Source organism: Urocitellus parryii, chromosome 11 (assembly GCF_045843805.1).
Source record: "Urocitellus parryii isolate mUroPar1 chromosome 11, mUroPar1.hap1, whole genome shotgun sequence".
Lineage (NCBI taxonomy): Eukaryota > Metazoa > Chordata > Mammalia > Rodentia > Sciuridae > Urocitellus > Urocitellus parryii.
The window spans coordinates 17,071,243-17,087,480 of NC_135541.1; the positions used below are offsets into that span (position 1 = coordinate 17,071,243).

The following is a 16,238-nucleotide window of genomic DNA, read 5'->3' on the forward strand; positions in this document are numbered from 1 at the left end:
CAGGCCCAGCAAAAGAAAAAAAAATGCAAATTAAAACAGTCAAAAAATGGATCAATCTTATGAAGGGATTAGATTATAATTCAGCTGCATATATGGGATATAAGTGAGGAATAAGCAACAACCTGAGGGACAAATATTTCCAAAGCCTTTTATTGCTTATGGATAGCTACATATTACAGCATTTGCAAAGAAAAAAATCTGCTTACAAAGCTACCATTTTCTTCTTTAATAACTGGTGACCTTTTTGTGTGCATCTTCTTTCCCACGGTGTTTTCCTGAAAAGGAAGTATAAGCCCATGTGTTACCACAGCCCTGGGTAATTCCCACCCAAGCACTTTCCTAAGAGCTGGTCTCAGTCCCATATCCGCATTTCTCATCCATAGATGTCCACTCAGATTAGGTTTCATCCTGGACCAGTGAGTGACCCTAAAAATATCTTAACTACTCCTTTCTAACCACTAGTCTACCTCCCACTCTCCCAGGGGTAGAGATGAGCTCGCACAAAAAATTATGGCATAAGCTCCAGTCACTACAGGGTATTTGCAGCTCAGTCCTTCTTGCCCAAGGAGCAGAGTTGTTCCCTCTGCTGCTTCCAGTAGCTGTGTTTATGGCAAATTCACAGATAACTTGAGGGGCTGGGGCTCAGTGTAGAGCACTTGTAGGGCATGTGAGGCCCTGGGTTAGATCCTCAGCATCACACTGACAAATTAAATGGTTTTTAAATGCTAAAACTTCCATAGCAGTGTAATACCTGTTACACTGCTTAAGGAAAGGGTTTGCAATAGTATAGCACTGCCTGAAGCTAGAAGGAAGGTAGTCATTAACTCACCCAACTCTGTAGCCAATTATCGAAGATGAAGACAACTTTCTGGTTACAAAGACCTTAAAAAAAAAAAAAGACACCCTCTATCAAGAGAAAAGAAAACACCCCTCAAATACAACATTATCCAGCAATTCCTAATCAAATGCACACAGCATCACACTCATCCTCTTATCCTCCATTGTACAGGGGAAGAGCAAACAATTTCAAAGAGAATTCACTCCTGTTTGAAATTAGCCCATGTGTTAGAAAACAGACTAGAACACGGTTAAGGCCAGCTTCAGTATTACTTTTCCTCCTTTTACGACCACCAAGACCAGTATTCAGATCCGATGGGAAAGGGAACCAGAGGGTCAAGTGTAACTTTACCATGGTAACTTTACCTTAATCTAAAGCACAACTCCAGAAACAAGCTGGTCTTTTCACTCTTCAATATCACACACTTCCTGGAAACCTGGGGGCAACCTGCAGAAACGAAGCTTATTGTGAAGGCTCTAAATCAGTTGATCCAACCACCTATATGAAGTTGACGGAACACACCTGGACCTGGTGTGGCAGGCTTCCAACCCAGGTCCTGATGACTTTATAGGAAAGGTGAGTGGCAGCTGCAGGTATTGTGCTGACCTGAGCTGTCAAAGTCTCTCCAGTTGTTCTTGCATGCAGTTGGAGATCCCATGGCCACAAACAGCCACAGCCCTTGGAAACATGCTGTACTGTTCCACCAGGGAGCTCCCCATGTAGCTCCAAAAGTAACTTACCAAGTCCTGAAGTTGTCGCATTTCATCACCATGACCCTCACTCGCCACCATCTTCATAGCATCTTGATCTGGCATGACTAAGATGAAAGACAGCACAACTGTCCTGATTGATCTTAGCATTTCCTTCATCCAATCATAAAGGTCTGCCTGGCTTTTAATCCTGATACTGATGACTTAGCTTTTCAGGACAGAGACCAAAGCACTGGCATTCTCTGTGCCACTGATCTTTCTAGGACAGGCATCCCACACACCCCCAAATGCCCTTTCATTCTGGTTCCTGGGCTCAACTAGTTATTTTTCAACACCTCACCCTGATAACTCTACGTTCAATATTAATAAAGGTCTCCAGCTATCCCTAAGAAATAGCAAGAACAATGAAGTTGTCTTTTCCCAAAATGTTGCAGATCAGTTACAGCAAACAGAACGGCGACCGTCAAGGAAAACTGCTGCTCTGGGCTCCTTTTTGACCACAGCAGCTATGTGGAAGCAGCTGCAGCTTCGATAAGGGCCAGGGGGCAATGGAGACCACAGAACCTCAAAGCCAAACCACACTTATCCTTCCTAATTCACCTAAATCCTGTGCATCATTGGCTACCAAAGGACACTAGTCATCCTGTAGGCCCTAAGGGCTGTACTGTGTACCAGTGTTTTGTATGCATTATCTCAATCTCACAGAATCATTTTAAAGGGTTGGAGATGCCGCTCGGTGGCAGAGTGCTTGCCTAGCATGTGGGTTCAATCCCAAGCACCACGGGGGCTGGGGGAAGGGCAGGAAAAAGAGCGTCTGAACGACTCCAAAACCCTCCTCCTGAAAATTTTGTCCTTATATTCACACCAAGATACCTTCTAGAATATTCTGTAACTAAGTCAATTGTCCAATGTCACGCAGCAGTTCTCAGGCTCACCGATTGGTGTTATTACCTAAATTAGGTGATCTGAGGCCCAAGACTTCAACCCCAAGTGCCTAATTACATACCCAACTCGTTTCCAGCACCCGGCCGCCCGCTCGCCTCATCCACGGGTCAGGCGCCAGGGTACGGCTGCGCCAGCGGAGACGGGAAGAGGACACCGCCCGGCGGGTGCCGACCCGTCTCACTGCGCAGGCGGCCGTCGTAGCCTTCAGGCCCTCGGCAGCCCAGGCCAAGAGGCCCGGCCCGGCACTCTACATCCCGCAGTCTCTAGAGGTAGCCCGGACGAGTGCGGGCCTATAGAAGCGAGCTAAGGCGGCTACGGGCACCGGCCTCGTGGTTCCACGTCCAGACACCACCAGCGCCAGGGACAGGAGAAAGGACGCACGGGCCCCGGCACCGGGCTTATATATGCCCAGTCTGCGACCACGCCTGCGCTTCCTGAGCGCCGCGCGGGGCTGCTGGGATCTGTAGTCCACGCGCCCAGGCGCAGCCCCATACGCGTGGCGGGCCGGGTGTGGTTTCTGCCGGCCCGAGCGGTTCCTTCAGCTCGATTCCGGATCCTCGGATCGCCCACTTCCAGTCCAGGGCCCTGGGCTCACAACTGAAGCTTACTGGTCTTGCCCTCCAAATTCAGTCTCTGGAGCGACCTTCGATTATCCCGCTGAGCTGTGAAAGGGCTTGACTCCGCGCGCCTTGGGATACCCGGAGTAGCAACTGAGAGGGTTTCCGCAGGGGCGCAGTGAGGTTTTGGAGTGGAGGTCTTGGGAGTGCTTCTCAAAGGAGGCGATTGAAGACTCAGATTGATGCATTGTTTAAGGCTTGTCTCATCCGCTAACATAACATTGCTGAGTGCCTTCTGTTAACACTGAGCTCGGTTATCTCATCTAGTTTTCGTAACAATTCTGTGTGTAGATATCATAGTTCAGCTCATTTTCTAAAGGAAATTGAGGAATGGCTCTCTAGTGAGTGATAAGTCAAGCCCAGAGATCACACAGTCACTACAGTATGTTTTTGTGCTATATTTTACTCATGGAATAAATGAGTAAGCGTCAACATAAAAATACAAATAGTAGTTGCCAAGCAACTTAATCTGCTAGTTTTTTACCTGACGTACACCTTAATAACTAGGTTAGCAGGGCGTTTCAGCTGTCTGTGGGGCTGGAGACCTACCTCCGCAACCTAAGAAGAGCTTAGTTCAAAAGAAAAACAAAAAAAACAGTAGGTTCTACTATTATTCCCATTTTTTTGGAGAAGACAACAGATTCTGATTGGATTTGAAACTCGTGACTTTCAAATGTGCATTTCCAGCTCCACTTCTCTCCCAAGCTCCAAACTTAACCCCCTGAATCTTCCTTGACATCACCTAGAGGTCTAATGAGCTTCTTACAACACAACAGCTGCTCTTCCCCGTTTTGCCATGTCCTTGAAGAGACCCTTTACTCCAGTCTTTTTGTAATATTCCATGTTCAATTCGTCAGCAAATCCTATGTGTTGTGCCTTAAAAATGCATCAAGACCGTTTCTTACTGCCTCCACAGATACTACCACTGTCACTCACCTGCTCACCTGAGTGGTAGCAGTAATTTCTCAACTAGTCTCTCAGATTCAACCATTGGCCCCTACCCCTTCCATATGGTCTCAACACACCAGCCAGGGTGTTAATAGCAAAGGTTTTTAGTTTGGGGGGTTGGGGGTGTAGCTCAGTGATGGTTTGTGTACTTAGCATGAATGAGGTCCTGGGTTCAATTCCCTGCAAACCCCACCCCCTGCAACACCACCCCCAAAAAGAAAAAAAGATCTATTTTGAGTTCATTTTTCTGTATGGTGGAAGGAGGTAAGTCAGTGATGACTGGCATCCCCAGCTCTTTATTTTTAGACAGGGTCTCATTAAGTTGCCTAGGGCCTCCCTAAATTGCTGAGGCTGGCTGGAACTTACCATCCTCCATCCTCAGTCTCCAGAGTCACTAGGATTACAGGCATGCACTACAGTACCCAGCCCATGCTTTTGAGGAACCTCCATACTTATTTCCATAGTGCTGTACTTGAAAGGGTAAAGTTTCTAAGCTGGAAAGCTTGAATGTAAAAGATTAGGTATTATTAAGTTCCTCTGTTACACCCAGATTCCTGAGATAGTTAAAACAACGCCCTACTGGCCATTTAGCCTAGGGCCCTGTGCAGTTCCTCACAGGGCCCAAACCAATCAGTTTGAATGTGTAACCCGCTTACGAATGACCAATCACCCCGCCAATGAATGTGCCAATCACGTCTCAGAGTTGTTGTTCAATTTCCCCGCGCCTCATGATGATTTGTTCTGATGTATGCAAAGACTCCCGCCCTCCCCAAAAAGTGTACTTAAGCTCTGTTTGAACCTCTGCTCGGGGCTCTGAGCTGCGCTCCCTTCTTGAGTGGGCACAGAGTCCCAGCGCGCTGGAATGGATCCCCAATAAATCCCCTTTTGCCAATTGCATGGAGTAAGTCTCTTGTGTGTGGTCTCTCCCTCCGACGCTCCGCCGGACCCCCCTTACATACTAATTTACAATCCTACCAACAGTGTAAAAATGTTCCTTTTTTCCCCATATCCTCTTCAGCATTTATTATTGATTGTATTCTTTGTTTTATTTTTGTGTGAGTATTTTGGGGGTTACTGGGGACTGAACTCAGGGGTATTCAGCAACAGAGTCACATCCCCAGCCCTATTTTGTATTTTATTTAGAGACAGGGTCTCACTGAGTTGCTTAGCACCTCAGTTTTGCTGAGGCTGGCTTTGAACTTGCGATCCTCTTGCCTCAATCTCTGGAGCCTCTGGGATTACAGGCATGCACCACCATACCCATGTGAAACTTTAGCTTCCTGACTAGGCAGGGTCATTGCCCCTTGCCAGCCTGAAGCAGTCATTGAAGGATCTTCACCCCTCACCAACCCTTAAGATTAAGAGACCAAAGTCTGGGCTGAATGAGATAGGGATTTAAGATAAAAAGAGAGATATAATGAGTCTTTTTTTTTTTTTTTTTTTTTTTAGAGAGAGTGAGAGAGGAGAGAGAGAGAGAGAGAGAGAGAAAGAATTTTTAATATTTATTTTTTAGTTCTCGGTGGACACAACATCTTTGTTGGTATGTGGTGCTGAGGATCGAACCCGGTTCGCACGCATACCAGGCGAGCGCGCTACCGCTTGAGCCACATCCCCAGCCCCTATAATGAGTCTTTTTTAAAACATATTTTTCTAACTGCTCATGGATCTTTATTTTATTATTTATTTATTTGCAGTGCTGAGAATCAAACCCAGAGCCTCACACATGCTAGGCAAATGCTCTAACCCTGAGCTCCAGCGGAAATAATGAGTCTTAAAGGAAATGCACTCAAGCCATGAGATGCAAAAAACACAGTTGTAAATCTTGAGTGACGTGCCCTTGGTCAGTGCCCTTGTAAAACAAGGAAAATGCCCAAACCCAGGGAAAACACGCCAAAAATTGTGTAGCTCCACCTCCAATCCAGAGACTAACTACAGTGCTTCTATAAATATTCAACTCATCCCAACCTAAGGAGGGTCTTCTCACTCCAGATAACCCACATTCTCCCCTGAAAGCCTGTCTACTTCCTAAATAAACCTCTGTTTATGCTTTGTCTGACTTGAGCTGAAATTCTTTTCCTTCACATATCCCAAGAACCCTGCTGGTCCTGAGTCAAATTTCCCCTCCTCTCTGGGAACTCCTTGGATTCTTCTCTGGAAATGTCTCTTCTCCAGGACAGAACTACAACCCAGATCTATCTGATGAGAATGTACAGAACTTCGCTGTTGCAACACACAGTACCTCCAGAACCACCCTGTAAAGTGGGTCCATGATTTGCCTTGCTTAGCAGAAAGAAAACAGGGTTCAGAGAAGGGAAATAGCTTGCCTCTTGGGTCACACAGTGATTCTAGGGCAGACTAGCTGATGTCTAGATTCTGCTGGTCGGTGCAATCATAGGCAGACACATGACCCCAACCCACAGCTGGAGGGTCTGGGAGAGGGAGGAAGTTCAAGATGCTGACAGTGAGTGCACTGTCACATGAGCTGACCAGAAAGGCTTCAGGAAGGCTGGGTTCAAGCAGCATTTCCTATAGCTCTGCCTTTGCCCAGCTGCTCTGGCCAGAATTACTTGGAAAACTGATAAAATGGCTTCCCACTGAGATGTTTAGAATCAGTCAGGAAAAACCTGGCTTTTCTCAGATCCCCAAACTCTCCAGTTAGAAACAGAAAGAGTAAACAAAGCTTTGACCTTGAGTAAACTTGGCAGCTAGTCTGTCTTCCTTGCTGAGTGAGCCTAAATTAGATATTTAACTTCTCTGAGTCTGTTTTTTTCTTCCTCTGTAACAATGAGCAGAATAGTGCCACCTATTCACAAGGTTGTGCAAAGAAAAAATATAATGACATGATGATTTCAATAGTTCCTCAAACCACCAATTTGCAAAAACAAACTGGTAAGACTCCTCACACTGGTACAAGCCTGTAATCCCACCTGCTGCAGAGGCTGTGGCAGAAGGATCCTAAGGTCAAGGTCAGCCTCTACCAATTTAGAGAAACCGTGTATCAAAATACAGAAAGGCTGGGGATGTATCTCAGTGGTGGAGGGCCCCTGGGTACAATCCCCACTCTCCATCCCCATATACAAAGGGTTACTACATAAAGCACAAAGAAATGATCATTTGGCTTCATAAATGTCATCGGACCAGCTGTACCACTAGAGTTGCAGATGGCAGTGAAGGATATGGAAGACAACAATCCACAGGAAAAAAGAAAACAACCCCCAGGGAGAAAGAAGGACAATGGGTTCAGGGACAGAAGGAAAACAATGGGCTTTGGACTTTCACCATTTCCCAGCAACAAAGGCTTTGAACTTGGACAACTGTTCCCCCTAACTGCCCAACCTAGGAACTCTGCTGTGAGTCAAGTCTCACTTAAACCCTATTAAAAAAAAAAAAAAATCAGACCCCCTCTCGTAACCAGTTGCCATTTTCTCCCCTGAAAATGTGTCCCTCAGCTACTTGATAATAAAAAGCACCATTGATTCCTCAAGGTCTTTCCCTGTTTTGGTTACTTTTGCTTTCAGGCAGTGTTTGTTCAGATTCCCTCCAGGAAGCCTGCTCTCCAGCACTGACCTGCATGGTAGAAGCAAGGGAACTGTTTAACATTGAACCTGAACCTTGAGCTGGATGCCCCAGGCAGGTCTAATAGGGCTCCGGAAAGGGGCACCACAGTGATGTCCTCCGTCCAGAACCAGCAGGGCAGGGGGCTGGAGAGAGACACCACTCCAGTGAGTGGATCAATGAATGGACGTTCCAGCACCCTTGATCTTTCAGGCCAATCAGTGCTTGCTTGGCCAAGCTTTCCGTATTCCTCCTCCCCACTATCCAGCTTAATCTCTCTATCCGGTGGAGTAGGGATTATTAGCCCTATTTTACAGAAGGGAAAACTTTTTTATTTATTTATTTTTAAAATTTTTTAGTTGTAGTTGGACACAATACCTTTATTTATTTATTTATTTATTTATTTATTTGTAGTGCTGAGGATCGAACCTGGGGCCTCTCGCTTGCTAGGTGAGCGCTCGACCGCTGAGCCACAACCCCAGCTCCAGAAGGGAAAACTTTTTACAGAAGAAATGACTTCCTCCATCCCAACTCCTTGGGGTCTGATCTTCTCTGTGTTGAAAATGTCCCAGGCTCCCCCGACCTCTGTCTGCTGGTGACCCTTCGCTCGGGGCGGGAAGCAGCGATCCCGGGAAGGAGGAGGACCCGACGGGCAGGGGCGGGGCCAGACAAATAGCCGCGGGGGCGGCGTATCGGGATTTGGCTATGGAGCCCTGGGATTGCCGCTACCAGTTTCGGATCGCGCTGCTTGGAGAGGCAGCGGTGGGCAAGACGTCGCTGCTGCGACGTTACGTGGCGGGGGCGCCTGGGCTCGAGACCGAGTCCGAGCCGGAGCCCACCGTGGGCGTCGAGTTCTACAGCCGCGCGCTGCAGCTGACTGCCGGGCCGAGGGTCAAGCTGCAGCTGTGGGACACCGCAGGACAGGAGCGCTTCAGGTGCGGCCGCTGGGGCGGTGGGCAGGCAGGCGCAACACGGAGGGACCTCTGGCTTGCGGGGAGGGGGAAGGGGCCCCTGGCCATGCACATCCCCGACTTCATCCCTCCCTGGGTCTCTGCAGATCGCTCTGGCCAGACCCCCGCCCTCCCTCTATACTTCATCTTACAAATACCGCGTGTGGGCCAAGTCCCACAGCGTCGTTAGGTAAGCACTTTACCTCTGAGCCACATCCCCAGCCCCCAGTGCTAGAGGAACATTCAGTTTTTCGGGGATTTGCACCCCAGCTTTCTGGGTGCCAGAATTCCCATAGCCCAAAGGGGAGTGTCAAAGGAAGAGAGATTGGCGCCTGGCCTGATGGCACAGACCTGTAATCCTAGTTACTGGGGAAGCCAAGGCAGGAGGATTGCAAGTTTGTAGCTTTGGCAGTGTAGCAGAACCCTGTCTCAAAATAAAAAGTCCTGGGAACATAGCCTAGTGTTAGAGCAACTGCATAACATGTGAGAGGCCCTGAGTTCAATCCTCAGAACTGCAGAAATTAAAAAGAGAGAGAGAGAGAGAGAGAATATGAGAATTTATGTTGGCCCTGAAGGATGAGTAGGAATTTGTCGGGCAGAGAATGGAGAACAGGGAATCACCAAGGCTCCTCCAGGATTGGAGAAATGGTTAGGAGTTTGTAACTTGCTTCCAGACTGGGGAGTGTTGCAGTGTTGGGAGAGAGACAGACGCTGACCTGTCAAGAAGCACAGGGCTGTGAATGAGCTAGAGAGGGGTGTGAGGCATTCTGTGGGTCCTAGGGAGAAGGTCCAATCTCTGGGGATATCTTGGTGTCCTCAGGCTCTCCTAACTTACCGTCCCCTTCCCCAGGTGCATCACCAGGTCCTTCTACAGGAATGTGGTGGGAGTTCTGCTGGTCTTTGATGTGACGAACAGGAAGTCTTTTGAACACATCCCAGACTGGCACCAGGAGGTCAAGTCCACTCAGGGGCCCAACAAGGTGATCTTCCTGCTGGTTGGCCACAAGAGTGACCTGCAAAGCACCCGTTGTGTCTCTACCCAAGAGGCAGAGGAGCTGGCTGCCTCCCTGGGTATGGCCTTTGTGGAAACTTCAGCCAAAAACAACTGCAATGTGGCTCTGGCCTTTGACGTCCTCACCACTGCTATCCAGCAAGCCCTGCAGCAGGGGGACATCAAACTGGAAGAGGACTGGGGGGGTGTCCGGCTCATTCACAGGGCCCAAATCCCTAGGTCCTCTAGCAGGAAACAGCACCCAGGCTCATGCCAGTGTTGACTTGAGAGAGAAGGTGTTAAAGTAGAGCAGACTTCAGATTCCCTGGTGGGACAGAGTGTTAGTATCTTTGGAGGGCAAATGAGGAGGGTTAATTTCAATGGAATCTTTTTTTGTTGTTGTTGTTGTTGTTACCAGGGATTGAACTCAGGGGTATATGGCCTCTGAGCCACATTTCCAGCCCTATTTTGTATTTTATTTGGAGACAGGGTCTCACTGAATTGTTTAGTGCCTTGCTTTTGCTGAGGCTGGCTTTGAACTCGCAATCGGATCCTCTTGCCTTAGCCTCTCAAGCCACTGGGATCACAACGGTAGTCACCATGCCTGGCTTCAACAGAATCTTGACAAGGTCATGCCTCCTGCATTTTGGGGGTTTAGCTCAACTCCTTTCTAGATTAAGGTTTAAGAAACCAATTATGGAGGCTGGGGATGTGGCTCAAGCGGTAGCGCCCTCGCCTGGCATGCGTGCAACCCGGGTTCGATCCTCAGCACCACATACCAACAAAGATGTTGTGTCCGCCAACTAAAAAAATAAATAAATAAATATTAAAAAAAAAAAGAAACCAATTATGCAGTGTCCTTTCCTTAAGCCTCAGTTTCTCATCTGTCAATAAGGCTTATAAAAGATGAATAGGGAATTTGTGACCATGAATGAAATTATAGGTGTGCTCACTCAGAGTCTGCCATTCCGAGAACTGAATAACAAAAGCTGTCATCCCCTCCAGTATCTTTCTTGGCTTAGGCTGTTTCTGGAAGCATTCCTGAGTTTAGCGTCTGGACGCTGCTGCTCTGGCAATGATTATGGGGAATTCCAGTACAAGACTGGCTTTTAGAGCCTCCTTAGGTCCTCAGGCCAGAAAGAGTTTGGGCATGGAATCAGATGTGGCCTCAATCTAGGGTTGCTGCCCAGTGTTCCCACAAGCCCAGGGGCTAAATGAGTGTGGGAGGCAGGGCTGAACATGAATGTGTAGCAAGCATGCTGAGCACACAGTGGACACTACGATGAGCCACCAAGGGCAGAGGGATCTATGCTCCCACCTACCACCCTACCCCTGCTGCTGGGAGTACTTCGAGGTGACAGACATGATTTGAAATACTCTCTGGGAACTGTCCACCCCTAAAGGGCAGTCCATATCCAATTTCCACCTATGGGTGGAAGATCAAACCCAGATTCATCCCTCTCTATCTAAAGACTTCATTGAGAACATTATTGTGACAATATCGCAGCCAAGTTCTCCCTCCTTCCCTTCCTTCCGCAACCAGGTAGGGATTTGAAGAATGCCCCCTAATAAATGTCTGCCTCCTGAAGAATTTAATTTGCTAGGTGAGACTATTGTGGACTTCATGGAAGAAATGGTGCTTAGGTTGGACAGATCTCAGCAGGCATAGAGAGTATGTCACTGTGCCAGTGGGCATGAGCAGAGCATGGACAATTGCCACAGTAAAAAGACCATAACCACTTAACTCATTTTGTGAGTTGGGCCAGTTACCTCACCTCAGCCTCAGTTTCCTCCTCAGTAACACGTGATTGATAATCCTTCCTTCCTTGAGTTCTTGGGAGGTTTTTTTTTTAATATTTTTTTTTAGTTGTTGATGGACCTTTATTTTATTCATTTATATGCGGTGCTGAGAATTGAACCCAGTGCCTCACACATTTGAGGCAAGTGCTCTACCACTGAGCCAGAGCCACAGCCCCAGCCCTCTTGGGAGGTTTTCAGTTAGGTTGTTTCTTAGCTTCCTCCCATGGAGGCTGGTCTAGGGTTGACCTCTCTGTGGCCCTCCCTTTTTTAAAAACAACCTCACTAGGCTGGAACAGTGTACAGGTTTATAATCCCTACTACTGGGGTGGGGTGGGGGGGCGCTGAAGCAGCAAGTTTGAGGCCAGCCTCAGTAATTTAATGAAACTCTGTCTAAAAAAAAAAAAAAAAAGGTAGGGTGCAGGGATGTTAGCTCAGTAATAGAATAGTGTCCCTCGATTTTACCCCCAGTACCGCTGAATAAACAAATAATTAAAATAACCTCACTTATCCTTGTAGTATCCCTCTAAGGTTTGTACAATTATCCCCATTTCACATATGAGGCCAAGAGAGGGAAAGTATTTGTTTTAGGGCATATTTTCATTCCTTCATCAAAATTTTTCTGAACAAGCATCTACTCTGTCAGAATCTCTGGAGATATAGCAGTGGCCATAACTGAAAAGCCCTTTAGGGCTGGCATTCTAGTGGAAGAGAGAGAAAAAAATACAAATAATGAACTAAACGATTTCCAGTTGTAAGTGCTGTGAAGATGTAACAAAAAGTTAAGCTGGGCGCAATGGCGCACCTCTGTGATCCCAGTGGCTTTGGAGACTGAGGCAGGAGGATAGAGAGTTCAAAGCCAGCCTCAGCAAAATCAAGGCACTAAACAACTCAGTAAGACCCTGTCTCTAAATAAAATACAAAAAAGGGATGGGGATATGGTCAGTGATTGAGTGTCCTGAGTTCAATTCTCCAGTGCCAAACAAAACAAAACAAACTTTAAGACTCCTCACTTTTGCCTGTAAGTGTCAGACAGGTAGCTAAAAGCAGGATTAAAGATTTTGCATCTCCATCTCCATCTTACATCCATTCTCTTTGTTCTGAGTCATCTTGGATTATAGGAACAAGGCCTGATTCAATAAACATCTTGTGATGAGTGGAAGCTACCTCCCGTCCTTAGGCAAAGGCAACTTTCTTATCTGAGGGCCACCTGACCCATCCTGAGATAATGATGGATAGATCACACCTAATCAAGATCACCTGCTTTGGCAGCTGTGACAAGCCTCTGACTATGCAACCCCATATACACACCTTGTCTTTATTCCCCTATAAAACCTCAAAGTCTCTGTCAGGGCTAAGGACATGTATCCTCTTGTCTTTTTGATGTAGTTATACTGATTAAAGTTCCTTCATGCTTTTTGCCATTACCTTTTATGTTTGTTTTTTGGGGTGAGTGACCAGATCTGATTTGTTAAATCCCCAGAGTCAGATCTTATTATTATTATTATTTTTTGAAGCAGGAGGAGGAGCTGAGCCAAGAGCAGAGATGGGAACAGAGGAAAAGAACAATAACCAAAGCCCTCTCTGACCAAGCGCTGCTTCCTTTTTTTTTTGGAGGGGAGGGGTTGACCTGGGGGCTTTGCCACTGAGCTACATACATAGCCCTTTTTATTTTTTGAGACAGGATCTAAGTTGCTGAGACTGGCCTCAAATTTGCCATCTTCCTGGGGCTGGGGATGTGGCTCAAGCAGTAGCGTGCTCGCCTGGCATGCATGCGGCCCGGGTTCGATCCTCAGCACCACATACCAACAAAGATGTTGTGTCCGCCGAGAACTAAAAAATAAATATTAAAATTCTCTCTCTTGGGGCTGGGAATGTGGCTCAGGCGGTAGCTCGCTCGTCTAGCATGCGTGTGGCCCGGGTTCGATCCTCAGCACCACATACAAACGAAGATGTTGTGTCCGCCGAGAACTAAAAAATAAATATTAAAAATTCTCTCTCTCTCTCTCTTTAAAAAAAAAAATTCTCTCTCTTAAAAAAAAAATTTTGCCGGGCTGGGGATGTGGCTCAAGCGGTAGCGCGCTCGCCTGGCATGCGTGCGGCCCGGGTTCGATCCTCAGCACCACATACCAACAAAGATGTTGTGTCCGCCGACAACTAAAATAAATAAATAAATAAATAAATAATCTCTCTCTCTCTCTCTCTCCCTCTCTCCCCCCCCCCTCTTTAAAAAAAAAAATTTTTTTTTGCCATCTTCCTGTCTCAGTCTCCTATGTCTGGATCTCATTCCCCTGCTAGACTGTCACTCTTCAAGGGCAGGGCTGTTTTTTTTAATTCTCTTGGAGAGGCTGCCTTGGGCAGGGTAATACTGGGCTTTTCTTTCTTTTTTTTTTTTTTTTCTTTTTTAGAGAGGAGAGAGAGAGAGAGAGAGAGAGAGAGAGAGAGAGAGAGAGAATTTTTAATATTTATTTTTTAGTTCTTGGCGGACACAACATCTTTGTTGGTATGTGGTGCTGAGGATCGAACCCTGGCCGCTCGCATGCCAGGCGAGCGCGCTACCGCTTGAGCCACATCCCCAGCCCCAATACTGGGCTTTTCATTTTTTTTTTTTTTTTTTTTTTTTGAGAGAGAGAGAGAGAGATTTTTTTAAAATATTTGTTTTGTAGTTTTCCCCAACCCTGGGCTTTTCAAATTTTTTTTTTTTTTTTTAAAGAGAGAGTGAGAGAGGAGAGAGAGAGAGAGAGAGAGAGAGAGAGAGAGAGAGAGAGAGAGAGAATTTTTAATATTTATTTTTTAGTTCTCGGCGGACACAACATCTTTGTTGGTATGTGGTGCTGAGGATCGAACCCGGGCCGCACGCATGCCAGGCGAGCGCGCTACCGCTGAGCCACATCTCCAGCTCCTGGGCTTTTCAATTTTTAAAAAAAATAAAGATTGAGCTGGGGCCATAGCTCAGTGGTAAAGCGCTTGCCTTGCATGTGTGAGGCACTGGGTTTGATCCTCAGCACCAGATAAAAATAAAGCTACTGTGTGTTAATCTCTAATTAAATAAATATTTTTTAAATAAAATAAAATAAATAAAAGATTAAAGATAGTCCAGAGTATAAAATAAAGACTTCCTTCTACCTATACCTCAGCTTCAACAACTATCAGTGGGTATGGCCAGTCTTGTTTTTCATTATTATTTTATTTTATTTTTTTTTAAAGAGAGAGAGGGGGACAGAGAGAGAGAGAGAGAATTTTAACATTTATTTATTTTTTCTTAGTTCTCGGCGGACACAACATCTTTGTTGGTATGTGGTGCTGAGGATCGGACCCGGGCCGCACGCACGCTAGGCGAGCGCGCTACCGCTTGAGCCACATCCCCAGCCCTGTTTTTCATTATTTTTTAAAATATTTTTAGTTGCAGATGGACATGATACCTTTATTTATTTATATGTGGTACTGGGGATCAAACCCAGTGCCTCATGCATGCTAGGCAAGCGCTCTACCACGGAACCACACCCCCAGCCCACCAGTCTTGTTTTCAGGTTGTTCTGCAGTTCTGGGGGCTGAACCCAGGGGTGCTTTACATTCTCAGCACTTTTTTTTTTTAAGTATTGCTGGGGACTGAACCAGGAACTTGTGCATATTAGGCAAGCATTCTATCAACTGAACTATATCCCCAGCCCCTCCCAGCACTTTTTGAGACAGAGTCTCCCTAAATTGCCCAGACTGGCCTCAGACTTGGGATTCTCCTGCCTCAGTCTCCCAAGTCACTGGGATTAAAGGCATGCACAATGGCAGCCAGATTGTTTTATTATTTTTGGTTTTTGGCAATGTTAGGGTTGGAACCCTGGGTCTGGCACATGCTAGACAAGTGCTCTACCACTGAGCTACAACCCCAGCCCCTGGCCAATCTCATTTATTATGCCCCCCAATTTATGATTTCCTGGGATCCATCCCTGGCACAGAGCAGGTGCTGTCTGTGTTGACACGTGTAGGAGAACCTGCCTTGAGCTCCTGGCTGGGACACTTTACCCCAGCTGTGCTGGAAGACCTAGTGTTAGGAAAGGCAAGCTTTTCCTTGTTCAACCTCTGTTCCTACAGGCCTGGGGCTGTGACTCAGACCAGCAGTGAAGGAGACAGCCTAGCATATGGGGGCTGTGACCTCTGTAGTCTTTTAAGCCACCACCACAGGTCTGAGTCCTAGCCTGCCCACTGACTGCTCCATATCTCAGTGATCTTACTTATAAAATATGGGGCCCACATTGGAAGGCCTCTGAGGGACTTTCCTAACTCCAGGTATTTTTAAGACCTTTAGTACAGATCTACCCTCCTCCTCCCAGTTTCATCCCAGTGCAAGTACCAGGATGGCTTCCTGGTCCCAGGTGGCTCCTTCTGTCTCAGAACTCATCCCATCCTTGTTGTAGCCAGCCCTTATCCTGCCTTAAAACCCTTTGACTGGGCTGGGGTTACAGCTTAGTGCCAGAGCGCTTGCCTAGCTTGCCTAGCACGTGGGAGGCACTGGGTTTGCTCCTCAGCACCACATAAAAATAAAGAAAGATATTGTGTCAATTACAACAAAAACAAAACAACAAAAACAACCCTTGGACTAATTCTTCCTCAGGAGGACCTCTTAAGCCTTATTACTTGACCATTAGTCCAAACAACTACAGCAACTTCCTGGCTGGCCCCCTCCTGCCTGCTTCCAATTTCACTTTCCACACCAGCAGCTAAGCAAGGTTTTACCATGCAAACAGCAAAATCAGTCCTTAGCTAAAACTTACCTGGCTTCCCACTGCCTGGCACTGTTTTTCATTTTGGTACTGGGGATTGAGTCCAGGGGCATTTTATCATTGAGTTATACCCCCAGTCCTTTTTATTTTTCATTCTGAGATGGGGTCT

The 16,238-nt window shown here is 46.8% G+C and overlaps 1 protein-coding gene, 1 long non-coding RNA gene and 4 other non-coding genes across 6 annotated transcripts; 1 reads left to right on the forward strand and 5 right to left on the reverse strand.

Annotated features, from left to right (window-relative positions):
- Positions 1 to 134: 134 nt before the first annotated feature.
- LOC113184808 (uncharacterized) lies at positions 135 to 2,878 on the reverse strand. The gene is made up of 5 exons (XR_003301046.2): positions 2,555 to 2,878; positions 1,579 to 1,655; positions 1,204 to 1,285; positions 830 to 882; positions 135 to 275 (listed from the first exon to the last, which is right to left on the reverse strand). It is a non-coding gene; the product is annotated as an uncharacterized LOC113184808 (long non-coding RNA).
- LOC113184900 (small nucleolar RNA SNORD99) lies at positions 345 to 418 on the reverse strand. The gene has a single exon (XR_003301071.1). It is a non-coding gene; the product is annotated as a small nucleolar RNA SNORD99 (small nucleolar RNA).
- LOC113184895 (small nucleolar RNA SNORA61) lies at positions 1,042 to 1,174 on the reverse strand. Its single transcript, XR_003301067.2, has one exon. It is a non-coding gene; the product is annotated as a small nucleolar RNA SNORA61 (small nucleolar RNA).
- Positions 1,402 to 1,531, reverse strand: LOC113184893 (small nucleolar RNA SNORA44). Its single transcript, XR_003301065.1, has one exon. It is a non-coding gene; the product is annotated as a small nucleolar RNA SNORA44 (small nucleolar RNA).
- LOC113184892 (small nucleolar RNA SNORA16B/SNORA16A family) lies at positions 1,957 to 2,091 on the reverse strand. The gene has a single exon (XR_003301064.1). It is a non-coding gene; the product is annotated as a small nucleolar RNA SNORA16B/SNORA16A family (small nucleolar RNA).
- Positions 2,879 to 8,318: 5,440 nt separating the features above from the next.
- Rab42 (RAB42, member RAS oncogene family) lies at positions 8,319 to 10,316 on the forward strand. Its single transcript, XM_026391772.2, has 2 exons — positions 8,319 to 8,548; positions 9,414 to 10,316. Exons 1-2 carry the CDS (start codon positions 8,319 to 8,321, stop codon positions 9,835 to 9,837), a joined length of 654 nt encoding a protein of 217 aa, XP_026247557.1. The 3' UTR covers positions 9,838 to 10,316.
- The last annotated feature ends 5,922 nt before the right edge of the window (positions 10,317 to 16,238 follow it).

What these genes read in the sequence shown, in the direction of transcription:
- Rab42 (XM_026391772.2), top strand. Translation starts at nt 8,319, where the DNA reads ATGGAGCCCTGGGATTGCCGCTACCAGTTTCGGATCGCGCTGCTTGGA. An exon ending in GCAGGACAGGAGCGCTTCAG is followed by an intron (nt 8,549 to 9,413) that starts GTGCGGCCGCTG and finishes CCCCTTCCCCAG; the next exon opens with GTGCATCACCAGGTCCTTCT.